This window comes from Somniosus microcephalus, chromosome 5 (genome assembly GCF_052327205.1).
Source record: "Somniosus microcephalus isolate GS21.2 chromosome 5, FLI_Smic_1.0, whole genome shotgun sequence".
In the NCBI taxonomy this organism is placed as follows: domain Eukaryota; kingdom Metazoa; phylum Chordata; class Chondrichthyes; order Squaliformes; family Somniosidae; genus Somniosus; species Somniosus microcephalus.
The window spans coordinates 121743367-121759695 of NC_140991.1; the positions used below are offsets into that span (position 1 = coordinate 121743367).

Genomic DNA, 16329 nt, shown 5'->3' on the forward strand with positions numbered 1-16329 from the left:
AATGGGCGCAAGAACGTACGGCCTATTGCGGAACCTGATTACTCCAGCCAAACCGATGGCGAAGAGTTTTAACGAAATTGTTGATATCCTACAGGAACACCTAAATCCTACACCGCTGCTGATAGCAGAAAGATTTAAATTCCACAGGAGAAATCAGCATAAAGATGAGAGCAATGCTGATTACCTTACGGAACTACGCAAGCTATCAAAGCACTGCCAGTTCGGAGCAGGACTGGCAGATACCCTACGGGACAAATTTGTCTGTGGACTCCTGAGTGAAGGAACCCAGAAGAGGTTACTCTCAGAGAAAGAGCTGGCGCTAGATAAGGCTCTCAGCGTGGCAGTATCGTACGAAGCAGCAGCAAGGGGAGCTGCGGAAATACAGCAAAAGCCACAGGAATACGGCACCCATGAAATGACACGGGGATTTGAAAAATGTTATCGCTGCGGCAGAACAACCCATGACCAGAAGGACTGCTGGTCCAAGGACAAAATATGCAGGCAATGCGGAAAGATGGGGCACATTGCACGAGTTTGCAGGTCTGGGAAGAAGACTAACGACAACAAAAAGGCTACTAAGGAACAGTACAGGAAAGTACAAAAGATGACGGACAGTAGTTCCGAAGACCAGATGAGCGATAGTGAATCCGGGAACAAGAGACTAAGCTGTCTCAAACTTCACAACGTAATCGCAAAAGAGGATCACCGAACCATTTGGGTCACCCTCACGATAGCAGGGTCCCAAGTCAAAATGGAATTGGATACAGGATCAGCCCTGACCGTCATGAATCGACGAGACTACGAGCGGCTATTCTCACACATACCCTTGAAAGAGACATCCATTGTCTTGAAGACGTATACGGGGCAAAAAGTATACCCCAGAGGGAAAATAAGGGTGCCTGTCGAATACAACGGCAAGGAAATACAGAAATTGTATCTGTACATACTGCAAGATGGTGGACCACCGTTACTGGGATGTGAATGGATCAGAAAGATAAGTTTAGACTGGCACTCCATTCAGGCACTGACGGTGGCTGGTAAAAAGGATGACAACGTCACACCTGGACGATTGTCAAAAAATCTTAGCTAACGCCAAAGAGGTATTTCAACAAGAACTGGGAACTCTTAAAGGCGTAACCGCCTCGATAAAAATAGAAGAGAATGCAATTCCCAAGTTTTTCAAAGCAAGACCGGTACCATATGCAATTCGCCCAGCCGTCGAGGCAGAGCTGGAGAATCTGGAGAATGCAGGCGTGTTAGCTAAGGTAGACTGGAGCGAGTGGGCGACACCCATCGTTCCTGTCATGAAGAAAATGTTAAACAATAAGTCTGAGGAGCCAAGGAAGGTTCGCATCTGTGGGGACTTCAAGGTGATGGTGAACCCAGTCCTTCACACAGTACAATATCCTCTCCTGAGGATAGAAGATATTTTCGCCTCACTATCTGGAGGGAAGCGTTTTACAAAAATTGACCTAGCACAAGCATATTTGCAGATGGAGGTTGAAGAATCCTCTAGGAAGTATCTCATGATAAACACTCACAAAGGTCTTTACCAGTATAATCGACTGGTATTCGGAGTAGCATCAGCTCCGGCGATATGGCAAAGAGCGATGGAACAAGTCCTGCAAGGGATTCCGGGGACTCAGTGTTACTTGGACAACATCCTAGTGACAGGTGAAGATGACAGTGAACACCTTGCCAACCTAGAGCAGGTGCTCACTAGACTAAGAGAACATGGGCTACGAACCAATCGCCCCAAGTGTGAGTTTTTTAAGAAACAGATATCGTATTGTGGCCACATGATTGATGAAGAGGGGTTACATAAGTCCCCTGACAAAATTGAAGCAGTAGTTAAGGCTCCAGCGCCTGAAAATATGTCGCAACTGAGGCCATTCCTCGGATTGGTGAATTACTACCATAAGTTTTTGCCGAATTTGTCCACAATTCTGCACCCACTGAACGCCCTACTACAAACTGGAGTAGCATGGAAATGGAGCAATGAATGTAAGCGGGCCTTTCAGAAGAGTAAAGACCTAATCACTTCAAGAGAAGTATTGGCTCACTACAACCCATCACTACCGATAAGACTGGCGTGTGATGCGTCTCCCTACAGCATTGGAGCGGTACTGTCACATAAATTCCTTGATGGTTCAGAGAGGCCGATAGCTTTTGCGTCACGCTCGTTAACTTCAGCCAAGCGTAACTACGCCCAGATTGACAGAGAGGCCCTCAGCCTGGTGTGGGGGGTGAAGAAGTTCAATCACTACCTGCACGGTCAGAAATTTACTCTACTAACTGATCATCAAACTCTTGTCTCCATTTTCAACCCTCAGAAGGGCGTCCCGATAATGACAGCACAACGGCTACAGAGGTGGTCCCTTTTCCTAGGGACACACCAATATGACATCGAGTACAAAGGAACTAAACAGCATGGGAATGCTGATGGATTGTCGCGCCTACCGTTGCCGACGGTGGAAGAAGCACCTGCAGTGGATCCAGTGGAGATATTCCACTCAACCATAGTCCAATGTCTACCTGTGACGAATGCAAACATAGAAAAGGAAACACGAAATGACCCGACACTTTCCTGGGTCTATGATTTAACGGTGAAGGGATGGCCAGCACATGGCGAACCACTGTTGCCAGCATTCTCGCCGAGAAGAGAACAGCTGTCAGTGTACAGAGGAACCTTGATGTGTGGATCCAGAGTAGTAAGTCCACCCAAATTGAAGGATAGAGTGCTCAATGAGCTTCATGAGGGTCATCTGGGAGGGGTAAAAATGAAGAACTTAGCCAGAGCGTTTGTGTGGTGGCCGGGAATCGATAGAGAAATCGAAGAGATGACCAAGAGCTGTACAGGATGCCAGAAGGTCCAAAACGCCCCACCACAAGCCCCTCTACATCCATGGGAGTGGCCCTCATCTCCATGGCAAAGGGTGCACATTGATTTTGCTGGTCCATTTATGGACTCGATGTTTTTAATTGCGGTGGATGCACATTCAAAGTGGCCAGAGGTAATAAAAATGTCCTCAACCACCACAGAAAAAACTATCACAGTCTTACGAACCATATTCGCCAGAAATGGGCTGCCTGAACAGATTTGCTCCGACAATGGACCACAGTTTGTGTCTGAAGAGTTCCGGAGGTTCTTAAAGAACAATGGTGTTAAGTGTTACACATCCGCCCCATATCATCCAGCCACCAATGGATTGGCTGAGAGGTTCGTTCAAACATTCAAGAAGGCTATCAAGGCAATGTGTAATGAAGACATACCCCTACAACACAAGGTGGATAACTTCTTGTTTGCCTACCGGAATGCGACACATGCGGTTACCAACCAAACTCCAGCCATGATGTTCTTCAATCGAAGACTACGATGCCGCTTGGATTTGGTTAAGCCAAACATCAGAAGAGATGTGGAGAACAGGCAGTTTCAGAATATGAATGAAAGGCCGACCAGTAGTTTTAAGATAGGTCAACCAGTTTTGGCCCGGGACTACCGCACAGAGAAATGGCAGCCAGGAACGATCTGTACACGGCAAGGACCTCTCATGTATACCGTGGACGTTGGAGAGAGCATTGTAAGACGCCATGCTGACCAGATTCTAGAGTCACTGGAAAACGTCAATTCCACACCACGATCCGATACACCTGGTGATGAAACCGAAGTACCAATTGCATCTACCTCAGAATCGGGAATATTGGAAGCAGACGAACCCAACAACGACGTTGATTCCGAATCAACTCTGCCAGAAGAACCTGATACCCCAAAGAGGCGTTATCCAGACAGAATCAGGAAGCCTCCTCAAAGACTGAACTTATAATTGCTTAACTTCAGCTAATGTATATGACAACTGTAATTGTAAATATGTTATTTAATTATTAATCGAATGTTATGTACTGTTTAGCTAAAAGGGGAGGAATTGTAGTGTATGTACTTTGCAGAAGGAACTATATTCTGCAGCCCCTGTATACTGCAGTACCAGTAGTGACCACCCCTGTATATAAGCCTGTGTAGTAACTTTGCATAGTTAGTTCCCGTTTGTCTCCACTCAGTAAAGACCTGTTATAACCAACTCCTGCAGTCCGTGTCTCAATTACACACGGACATAATAAGTCCTTCTACGCAGACTCAGTTAGAAATCTCACCGGCACTGAAAGCTACAGGCTGTCACTTTTGACAGTTCGCAGCCGTTCTGCTTTCTGTGCCGGCTGAATGATGGGACTCCCGAAACCTAGAGAAAGGAAGGCTGTAAAGGTAAGTACAGGTAATTTAAACATCTTTACACACTTTAGACACACCAAACACACTTACCTTTGCACTCATGCACCCATCACTCACCTGAACACTGACATCTCGACCCCTCCAAGTCCTTCAACCTGACGGCCCGACTCCTCTAACTTGGCGTGGTTTGGAGCCGTTGGGAATCCCACACGACAACCTTCAAAATAGGGATTAGGCTAAAAACTGCCTGTTAACTATCTGTTAACAGGCAATTAATTGGCACTAATCCCTTCCCGCCTCGGGTCGGCGGGTCCCAGTGCGGGGCGGGTACCCGCCTCCTTTGAAACTTACATGGAGACGGGTTTTGGGCTGGATGGTGTCGGGACCCCCGAATTCGGGAATTTAACCCCCCCATACGCCTCCAATCCCGACTCCACGGCACACTGAAAATCGACCCCTAAGACTCCATTACTTATTTAAATTAGGGAGCCAATCCATAATGCAACTGAAGCACCAGAACCTTCAGTTGCTGAACACTCATTTGGAATGGACACTTGAGGGGAGGCCCATTGGAGGGGAGGTGTTGCTCCTGGGTGGCCATCGTGTCATTGAAATGCAGAAGTCGGGGTCTGATGATGTCATTCAGACTCTAACGTTATTTTAATCCCATCCGCGTGACTCACACACACACAGACGATCACACTTGGGGAAGCTGACATGAGAAGGCTCCAAGGGCTGAAGAGACCAAGGTAAGTGAAGATTTTAATTTTTTGAAGGTAGGCTAACTTTATGCTGGGGACCATTTCCTTGGAACCCTGGCTGTCTGCTGCTGCGTGATTTCCCGTTCCCACCCACCACCCTCCATGTCATTACCGTCGGGTTCAGGTGGGAATCGGGTGTGGTCTATGGTAACGAGGCCCCAGAATCAAAATCGCCTGGGTTTGCCGCTCGCCCTGCCACCCCCACATTAAATTCGCAACCCAAGTTAAAATACAGGCTTTATAGTCTGGAATTCAGAACTCCCCCAGCCACGTTCAGGTTTCAATAATCACTACTGGTAGTATGAACAACATTTGGTTTTGTTCAATCCCTATTTGTCACAACTTGAGAGTCACTGACCTTTTTTGAAATAATGAGGCTATAACCCTGTCCATACTGTTCCTTCAAGTAGGCAGGAGAACCACAGCATTTCAACTGGCCATTTTCAAGGATGGCAATTCGATCACTCAGGATGTCGGCTTCATCCAAATGGTGAGTAGTGAAAATAATCGTTCGACCTAGCAAGATGAACACAGATACAGATACATTGTGATCACTATTACAGTCGGTTAGGTGAGTACATCATATATTAATAGCTGGCAAAGTTTGTTGTATAACACATAAGGTAATACTTTTTCTTGATCTCAGATACTTGCAAGGGGTTAATTTATGTGTTGTTAACGTCTAAGCTAGTTCATGGTCTGTGACAGTATTAAAAAAGTACGGGGGAGGGAGAGCCATAGCACAGGTCACTGCCGCTTTTGCACTTGATGCACTTATCCAGCAATCCAGGGGTGGGTAACAGAATAATGATCCAGAAGTGGCATAACTACACCTTCCACATTATTATCCAGTCATCGTGTCAGGTCAGCACTGGGTATAAATCCTAACCATATATAATGGGCATCGAAAGCTGCTAGGTGTTGGTCTGCATATTTAAAAGGCCTAATAAAAAGATTCATTCAACAGTTTATTGCCACTTTTGCACCAATTTTTTTCATATTTTTCTCTTTTTTCTCTGCTGGTGCTTAGGTTTTCATGAGCCTTTGTGCTAATTTGAGTAATTATTACCAGTACCAATAAGTTTTCCCATATCTGATGTGGGTGGAACGAGATGAGGACCAATGGAGAAATGAATACAAGGTCGGGCTGTGCAAAAAGTGCTCTGTGCCCACCTGCTTGTGCCCATATTTCCACAGCTGCAGACTGAGCATTGTGCTCTGTGCCACTTCATAGCAATCTCCATAAGTCTGCATTGCAGCATATCTGGAAGAAGTTGGAGGGAAGTTTGGGTCCGTAGCTGGCCAGCATGGTCACTGACTGTGCCAGCCCTATGCTGCATGGCAGCTGCAGGTGTTCTTGTATCAGATGGCACAACTCTAAATTGACTCTTTGGTGTATGCATTGGCTCCTATCCCCAAAGAAAGGTGGGGCAGCAGATCTGATGGCACCACTAAGATACATTATAGCCTGTCTAACCATAATGATGCATGATTCTTCAAAATCACTTCAATCACAGTATGCCATGCTTCACATGAAAGTACTATATAAAAGATGTCAGGATGTTCATCAGTCAGCAAAACCTGACTGGTCACATCAACCAAGCTGCCACCCATCATATTTGCAGGCCTTGTCAAACTACCTGGCATTGATTGTGGAGAACAGTCTTTACAAGATCGGGGTCAGGGAACTGGTGAGAAGCAGTTGGAATACCTAGGCCAACATTTGAAAAGTTTAATTTCCTCTGGTGGGTCACTAGTTATGTGTTTGCATAAAATTCCTTTTCGTGTTATTTTAATACAGCCATTAGCCCATTTAAAATAAGGCCCATGCACTTCTCCCCATTATTTAATCGCCCACATTTCCTCAGTCTGACTGAATACACACCATTGCTACTAGAAAACAGGCAAGCAGCCTGGTCCCAAAACAATGCCCGCTTTAACTGGCCACTGGAAGAGATAATGTAATAACCAGGTAGAAATACTCTCTTTTTTTCCTGACAGCGATAAAATACCACCTCTACTTAGCTTCTGTCACTCAACTTTGCTCAACTGAGGAACTAAGCAGAAGACTGAAGCTTCTCCACTATAATTTGCAGCATTATGGCATCACCACAAGCACAGCTACACTGGCTCCCATACAACGATGGAAAAAAATTATAGGCTCCAGTTGGCAGCACTTGATGTACTGCAATGACATTGATATAGGAAAAGGAGTAGGCCATTCAGACCCTTGAGCCTGTTCCGTCATTCAATTAGATCATGGCTGATTTGTATCTTAACTCCATGTAGCTGCCTTAGTTCCATATCCCTTAATATCTTTACCTAACAAAAATCTATCAATCTCAGTTTTCAAATTTTCAATTGACCCAGTATCCACAGCCTTTTGAGATAGAAAGTTCCAGATTTCCACCAAAATTTTTGTGACGTGCTTCCTGACATCATCTTTGAGCGGCCTCGCTCTAACTTTAACATTATGCTCCCTTGTTCTAGACTCTCCCACCAGAGGAAATAGTTTCTCTCTATCTACCCAATAATATCCTTTAATCAGCTTAACCACTTCAATTAGATCATCCCTTTAATCTTCTATACGTGAGGGACTACATTCGCCTTTTAAATTATTTTCTGTACCCGTTCACGTGTTTTTAGTGATTTCTGTACATGGGCCAATAAATCTCTCTGCTCCGCCACAGTTCCTACTTTCTTACCATTTAGAAACTACACTGATCTATCTATCTTTAAATGGTGCAATTTTGAAAGAAGTGCTGGAACATGGAGACCTGGGGGTTCACATACACAAATCTTTGAACCAGAGCTCTATACAATGTTTTGTATATAAATATTTTGTATATAAATACACTGATGTCACTCCTTACCCTTTCACCTCTCCTAACTAGTAGAGAGCTCAAACTATAGGTTGTGGATAATGAGGAAGAGCATAGAATAGTACTTTCACAGATCACAGAATCACAGAAACCCCACAGTGCAGATAGAGGCCATTTCAGCCCATCGAGCCTGCACCGACACATATCCCACCCTATCCCTGTAACCCCACGTATTTAATCCCCCTAACACTAAGGGTCAATTTATCATAGCCAATCAACCTAACCCGCACATCTTTGCAACAGTTCATAAAAAAAGTCACACATCATTTTGATGAACTCATTTCATATTCTCATAAAACTGAAAGCATCCTGTATTAGTCCAAATACTGATAGAATCCCTACACACCTCAAAGTAAAACAATGGCCCAGAAATTGCTGGAATGGTGCATATTGTGGTGAGCGATGTGAGCTGGACTTTCTTCATCACCCTTCAGATCGCACTATTTTTGTGCTGCAAATTGCTGGAAATGTGATCGATGATGGCGCAGCGATGACAACGTTGCACCTGGGACCTCATGAATGTTATGCCCAATGGTCCATCCCTTAACCAATGAAAGAAAAGGATAGAGAAAGAAACGGAACGAACGACGGAGAAAGAAATAGGGTGAATTAGAGTCAAATTAGAGACAGAAGGAGAAATAAAGAGGGAAAGAAAGTGGAATTAAGAGAGAAAAGAAACAGAAAGGAAAAACATTAAAAAGAACAAGCAGAAGAGGACCTTGTAACCCAGTTGTGATTGGAAATTGTTGCATTGGTCCTCAAGAAGTTTGAGTGAATGGCAGAGTAGTGTGCGAAATGTACAAACATTCTTGAGCCATGAAGTATTGAACCAGCATGATCATCATGAGAACATAAGAAATAGGAGCCATTCGGCCCTTCGAGCCTGCTCCGCCATTCAATGAGATCATGGCTGATCTTCTGCCTCAATTCCATTCACTGGCCCTATCGCCATATCCCTTGATGCCTTTAAGAGACAGAAATCTATCGACTTCTGTTTTAAATATACCCAATGACTGAGCCTCCACAGCCCTCTGGGGTAGAGAATTCCAAAGAATCACCACCCTCTGTGTGAAGAAATGTCTTCTCATCTCAGTTCTGAATGGCCTACCCTTTATCTTGAAGCTGTGGCCCCTGGTTCTAGACTCCCCAGCCAAGGGAAACATTCTCCCAGCATCCATCCTATCAAGCCCTGTAATAATTTTGTATGCTTCAATGAGATTCCCTCTCATTCTTCTGAATTCAAGAGAATACAGGCCTAGTTCACTCAATCTCTTCTCATACGACAGTCCCGCCATCCCAGGAATCAATCTCGTGAACCTTCGTTGCACTCCTTCTATGGCAAGTATATCCTTCCTTAGGTAAGGAGACCAAAATTGTACACAGTACTCCAGGTGTGGTCTCACCAAGGCCCTATATAATTGAAGTAAGACTTCTTTACTCCTGTACTCAAATCCTCTTGTAATGAAGGCCAGCATACCATTTGCCTTCCTAATGGTTTGCTGCACCTGCACATTCACTTTCAGTGACTCATGTACAAGGACACCCAGGTTCCTTTGAGCATCTTCATTCCCCAATCTTTCACCATTTAGGAAATACTCTGCCTTTCTGTTTTTTCTACCAAAGTGGATAACTTCACATTTATCCACATTATATTCCATCTGCCATGTTCTCGCCCACTCACTGAGCCTGTTGAGATCCCCTTGAAGCCTCTTCACATCCTCTTCGCTACTGACACTGCCACCCAGCTTTGTATCATCAGCAAATTTGGAAATGTTACATTTAGTCCCCTCATCCAAATCATTGCTATAGATTGTGAATAGCTGGGGCCCAAGCACTGATCCTTGCGGTACCCCACAATCACAGCCTGCCATCCTGAAAAAGACCCGTTTGTCCCTACTCTTTGTTTTCTGTCTCTTAACCAATTCTCAATCCATGCTAGTATATTACCCCCAATTCCATGTGCCCTAATTTTGTTCACCAACCTCTTGTGTGGGACCTTATCGAAGGGCTTCTGTAAATCCAAATACACCACATCTACCAGTTCCCCTTTGTCTACTCCATTAGTTACATCCTCAAAGAACTCCAATAGATTTGTCAAACAGGATTTCCCTTTCATAAATCCATGTTGATTCTGCCCAATCTTACCATTAGTTTCTAAGTGCCCAGTTATTGCATCCTTTATAATAGATTCCAGCATTTTCCCAACTACTGATGTGAGGCTAACAGGTCTGTAGTTCCCTGTTTTCTCTCTCCCTCCTTTCTTAAATAGCGGGGTTACATTTGCTATCCTCCAATCTGCAGGAACCGCTCCAGAAGCTATAGAATTTTGGAAGATGACAACCAATACGTCCACTATTCCAATTGCTATCTCTTTCAAAACCCTAGGATGTAAGTCATCTGGTCCTTGGGATTTATTGACTTTTAGTCCCATTAATTTTGCTAGTACTGTTTTTTTACTAATAATAATTTCTTTAAGTTCCTCATTCTCGTCACACCCTTGGTTTTCTCGTATTTCTGGGTGGGATGATCACTATGATCAGGAACAGTGGAACTGCTTTCATAGGAACATAGGAATTGTTAAACGAAAAAAAACCAAGATCCGTCTAGTTGCATTCTACACCTAACAGGAGTTTGGATGGCAAGACTGGCACAAAAATACTGCCAACACAGATAAGAAAACCTCTAGGAACAATTTACTACCTGCGGAGGTGACACTCCACAGTTTCATTGTTCTCTTTCTGGGCCTCCAAGTTTGAGTGGTATGTCAGGACCATAAATCATGGCAATAACAAGGTCCTTACGACATGAATTACCAGCCCTAAATGGTTGCAACGAGATTAATTCATATTAACGGCATAAATCCAGCAATTTCATGACTCACAATTTATTTGAATGGGTAGGCTCACGGCGAGGTTGCAATTTCTTTGAGGAGAATGGCGAAGCAATTTGTGGAGAATTGGAACTTATGGTGCAACTTGTCTTCGCCACATATTGCTGGATTTTTTACTAACTAATAATGGCAAGCACCGTGAGCGCACCATTATTTTTCCAGCAATTTCTGGGCCAATAAATAAGCAAAGTAACACATTTTATCATACTTCAGCTCGTTCTTTTCACCAGAATATTAAAGATACATCTTATAAGGAAGAAAAACAGTGAAAGCATAAAGAAACTTCATGTGACTGACATTCTGTCATAGCCACACATGAATGAAAGACTTGTGTTGCTAGTGTGTTTGCTTGGTTTGCCTACATGTGAAAGGAATACAATGATAATGAATATACCAGTGGGCTGATGTGTAAATGTTATTTTGGATAATGTAGATAATTCAGGCATGGTAAGTACAATCATAGTCCAGTCATCAACAGCCAGATGGACGTGGCTTCTGTATGGGTGAAGATATGAAATACAAAATAGCACTGTAGTAACTAAATCTATCACTACTGTTTATTTCCATTTGATCTCAACAAGCTTTACTTAAAGAACTTGGGGGCAAAATAGGGTTGTGCCCCCTTTGGGGCGCTACTTTTAGCACCCCAAAAGATTTAGCGCCCCCGCGCATGAAATTCATTGGTAGCTACTGGAAGCACCCCGCCTCCCTCTTGGGGTGCTGCGAATGAATATCGCGGCGCTACGTCGCACCGTGGTACTGCAGGCCTTCCTCCCCTTATTAAAGGGAAGGGGCCTAGCGCAGCATGACCTGGGGCCCAGCTGGGACACCAGGGATCGGAGTGCCGGCAAAAGAGCCCGGCACTCAAGACGAGTGCCAGGCTCACGGAGCGTAGCCAGCATCCCGTGGGGGGGCTTCACAGGATGCTGGGGACAGCAATGGGGGCAGGTACTGGCATGCAGCCAGCAACAAAAATGGCCGCCCAGCACCTCCCCTTTAATTTGCGCCGCCCCAGCCGCAGGTAGGCCCCGTGACCGTGTCAGACATAGCGTCCGGCAGTAAGTCAGGGGGCGCTACCGAAGATCCCGGCCGGGGTGCGAGTGGAGCGCTGCACACGTTGATGATGTCATCGCCGGAGGTGCCGTGCCGCGGGGCGCTAGCAGTTATTGCCGCCGCTAACCTCCCGCTGAATTTCGTGAGAGGCGTTAACGGCGCTGTGCCCGGGCACTAGTTGCTTTGCGCCCCATTAGTGCTCTCTTAGGGTGCTAACGGGAGGCACAAATCAACCAAATTTTCCCCCCCTTGTATTTCTTATCAGATCTCAAAGCAATTCACGTTCAAAAAATTACATGTGACGTTTAGTGACTGTGGTTATATGCACAGCTATATCCTGCAAACATTAAATGAGGTGAAAGATCAATTGATCTGTTTTTATTAATTTTGGCTGAGTGAGGGATGTTGACCAGGACACCAGCAGGAGAATTTCTTTGAATAGGCAGATGGGGCCTTGGTTTAACATCTCTCCCAAAAGACACCACCTTTAACAATGCAGCACTACCTCAGTACTGAAATATCAGTCCAGATTACATGCATAAATCCTGGGGGGGGTGCGGGGGGGTGGTGAGGGGCTTGAACCCACAACCTTCTACCAAATGAACCAAGCTCACACTTGATATTTAAAGAGTAATGTCATGCAAATTTATTGTAGTACTTTCGATGCAGAGAAATGCAATTGGAAGCTTCAGTGAACTTGTAACAATGTAGCCAAATTACAACATGCCTTTCAGCAGCTTCAAAAATAAACACATCAGCGGCCATTTCCAGACCACTGAACACTACGCAAATCATTCCCATCATCAGGGACCAAAATTCCCATTCCATTACTCAGAAATGACAGCCACGGACAGAAATGTCTGGAACTATTCGTTGATCTTCATGTCACCATCCCTATTTCTCCCGGCCTGTCAACTACAACAGGCAGCATCTGCCATCTCATGGGAAGGGAACGCCAAGAAGAACACAGAATGCTTATCACTATGTAGAGCTCTGGGTTGGAAGAATATACAGGAAACTTTGTTATATCTGGCACCGACGGGACCGAGCTGTTGCTGATCTATCAAAACTGCCGGACATACCAGCGTTAATGTTGAAGCATACGGAGGTTTTCATCTCCGTATCTGACAACAAACACTGTTGCTTAGCAACAGCTTCAAACAGTCGGCCTGTACCTTGGAAGCGTCTCTGTAGCTTAGCAACAGCTTCAGAGAGACTTTCCAGAGCCTGACTGTTGGAAAAAAAAGCCACGAGAAGAAAAAAAACCTAACAAAACGGCTCCTGATTTCTGCCGGTAGATCGAGGTTTCCGGACATACAACCTCCGGATAAACCAAAGTCTCCTGTAGTCTGTTGCCTAACATGGAAGCTCTGTGACCTGCCCCAGGATTCCTGCTCAAATTTTAAAAAACAAGAAATAGAGATAGAGGCTTCTGGTGGCCCCATATAGTGGGCAAACTTGCCAAATCCAGGACGAACAAGAATTTTCATTCGGTCTGGGTAATTGTGCTCTCTTTCTCTGATTACATCCAGAACTTATCAGCAACAGTGCCATGGGATTAAGGTGAAGTACCACATCAGATAGCAAGGGAGACTCCACAGGCTGTAGTTTATTGTTCTAATAAACTTTATACTTTTGCTTCCTTACCTGCTTTGTATTTCAATATAACATCCCAGATGTTACGTCGAGAGCAAGGATCAATGCCACTGGTGGGTTCATCCAAAATGACAGTAGAGGAGCCTCCAATAAATGAAATTGCCAACGAGAGCTTTCTCCTTGTTCCCCCAGACAAAGCTTCAACTAGTTTGTGCTGATGTTGACAAATCCCTACATTCTCAAGGGCCCTGAAAGAAACAGAGGATTTAAGTCAGCACAATACACATTTATATAAATTATTAAAGTATATCCCAGGGAATTGTGACTCATATGATATACAGAAGACCAAAAGAGGTTTTGTGTTGTACTGCCAAGTTCACATGCTCCTTAGAGTTCCAAAGATGATCCCATACCTCAGAGTTGAGTAACTCTTTTAAAATTGACCCTTAACTGAATGGTTCCAAATTCGATGTTGTTAAAGAAGAAGGGAAGTACTTTTAATGCAAAGTACTTCATTTTTCTGTCTTACATGTAAAAAATGTTGCTGCTTTTTAAGAGATTAGGCCTAGAAATTCGGTGGGCTGCGCCACCAGTTAACGCCTAAAGAGGGCACTCAGTGGCTTTAGCGCCACTGGCCACGCCTCCCGCGATATTTAGCGGGGCGCTAATGGCGGCGTTAGCCTGTTGCGCTGCGCTGCCACCGATGAAGTCATCGGTGTGTGCAGCGCCCCGCTACCGCCCCGATCGTGATATTTGGTAGCGCCCGCCTCTGTAGCGCCATTCGCAAATCGCGCCCGGTTCACGGGGCCTACCTGTGGTGGCAGTGGCGCAAATTAAGGTGGCAGCGCGGGGCAGCCATTTTTTCCGGTGGCCGCCTGCCAGCACCTCCGTCCCCGGCCTCCTGGTCCCTTTGCCGGCACTCGCGATCGCTCATCGCGCTGGTGCAGGCCCCTCCCCCTTAAGAAGCGGAGGAAGGCCTGCAGTACCGCAGTGCGCCGCACCGCGGCGTGTGGCGCTGCGGCACTTTGCGCTGCGATATTCAGTTTCAGCGCCCTAAGAGGGACGTGGGGTGCCTCGAGCAGCGCCCCAAGTCCCTCTTGGGGCGTTCAAGATGAATTTCCGGCGGTCGCAACTGCTCCGATCACAGCAGTAATTCCGGCGCCCAGGCGAGCTGGGCGCCCCGTTTGCGGCTCCACCGAATTTCTCCCCCTATATAATTTAGATCATTGTGCTGCTGATTCAAGGGCCCTGATTCAGGGTTTCAGTTAAGATCATTCACAAGCTTGCCTGCAACAAGAGAATGGAAATTGGCAGCTTGATCATTGCAGGATACTGACTGGAGCTGCAATTCAATCCCTAACCTGGTAGGTGCTGAATATATTGAGCCTATAACTGACGTCAGCTGAGTGTTTTAGACCCTCTACTCAACCTGAAATGTCAGGTCTGCTAAAGATTGTGAGGCAGCAGCCTAATTCAAGTTCCACTTAACTGGTAGAATTCTGCTTTTTTTTTTAGCTAACTGTTGGAGTGAGAGACAAAACATTACAAGCACCATGTAAGCCTCTGGTCCAATAATAACATTACAATATATGTAGGTCAGGAAAATGTATGTGTTATCACAGAAAAATAGTTAATATTAATTATGAATTAGCACTCCTGCTGCAGAGCTTCATGTGACATGAGTGCATATTGGAAAATTTGCAGAGGCTTACTGCACCTCTTTCAATTTACCATACATTAAAATAAATGAACTGAAAATCACGCAGGGCGTGCTGACCTCTGTCGGAATTCCTTATGTGCACGGCTGTCAACAACAACAACAACAACCTGCATTTATATAGCATCTTTAATGTAGAAAAAGGTCCCAAAACACTTGACAAAATCGTAATAAGATAACATAAACAACGAACCAAAGAAGGAGATATTAGGAGTGGTGGCTAAAAGCTTCATTGAAGAGGTGGGTCTTAAGAAGAGTCTTAAAAGAGATGGTGAAAGTGGAGAAACAGAGATTTAGCAAGGGAATTCTGTAACATGGTGTCTAAAGAGCTGAATGCATATCCATCAATGGTGGGGCAAAGGGAGTGGAGATGTACAAGAGGTCAGAGTTGGAGGAAGGTTGTAGGGCTGGAGGAGGTTACAGAGGTGGCGAGGAGTTTTTAAAAATTTGTTTATGGAATCAGGGCGTCGCTGGCAAGGTCAGCATTTATTGCCCATCCCTAGTTGCCCTTGAGAAGGTGGTGGTGAGCCGCCTTCTTGAACTGCTGCAATCTGTGCGGTGATGGTACTCCCACAGTGCTGTTAGGTAGGGAGTTCCAGGATTTTGACCCAGCGACGATGAAGGATCGGCGATATACTTCTAAGTCAGAATGGTGTGTGACTTGGAGGGGAACTTGGAGGTGGTGGTGTTCCCATACACCTGCTGCCCTTGTCCTTCTAGGTGGAAGAGGTTGCGGGTTTGGGAGGTGCTGCCGAAGAAGCCTTGGCGAGTTGCTGCAGTGCATCTTGTAGATGGTACACACTGCAGCCACGGTACGCCGGCGGTGGAGGGAGCAAATGTTTAAGGTGGTAGATGGGGTGCCAATCAAGCGGGCTGCTTTGTCCTGGATGGTGTCGAGCTTCTTGAGTGTTGTTGGAGTGTTGTGAGGCCATGGAGGGATTTAAATGTGATGGTGAGAATTTTACAGTTGAGGCATTGAATCACCAAGATCCAATGTAGGTCAGTTAACAAAAGGGTAATGGGTGGGTGAAACTTGGTGTAGGATAAGATGCGGGAAGTAGAGTTTTGTATGAGCTGAAGTTAATGGAGGGTGATGGATGGAGGTCTGGTCAGGAGAGCATTGTAATAATTGAGTCTGGAGGCGGCAAAGGCATGAATGAAGATTTCAGCAGCATATGAGTTGAGGCAGAGATGGAGGTGGGCAA

The 16329-nt window shown here is 45.3% G+C and overlaps 1 protein-coding gene across 1 annotated transcript in view; it reads right to left on the reverse strand.

The window, feature by feature from the left end:
- The window catches only part of LOC147117285 (ATP-binding cassette sub-family A member 13-like), a 250509-nt gene that overhangs the window by 111030 nt on the left and 123150 nt on the right, over positions 1-16329 (reverse strand). Inside the window, exons 22-23 of the mRNA XM_085988134.1 lie at positions 13459-13655; positions 5345-5502 (exon numbers count right to left, since the gene is read on the reverse strand). Coding sequence (XP_085844260.1) covers positions 5345-5502; positions 13459-13655 — 355 coding nt within the window. The remainder of the gene's footprint in view (positions 1-5344; positions 5503-13458; positions 13656-16329) is intronic.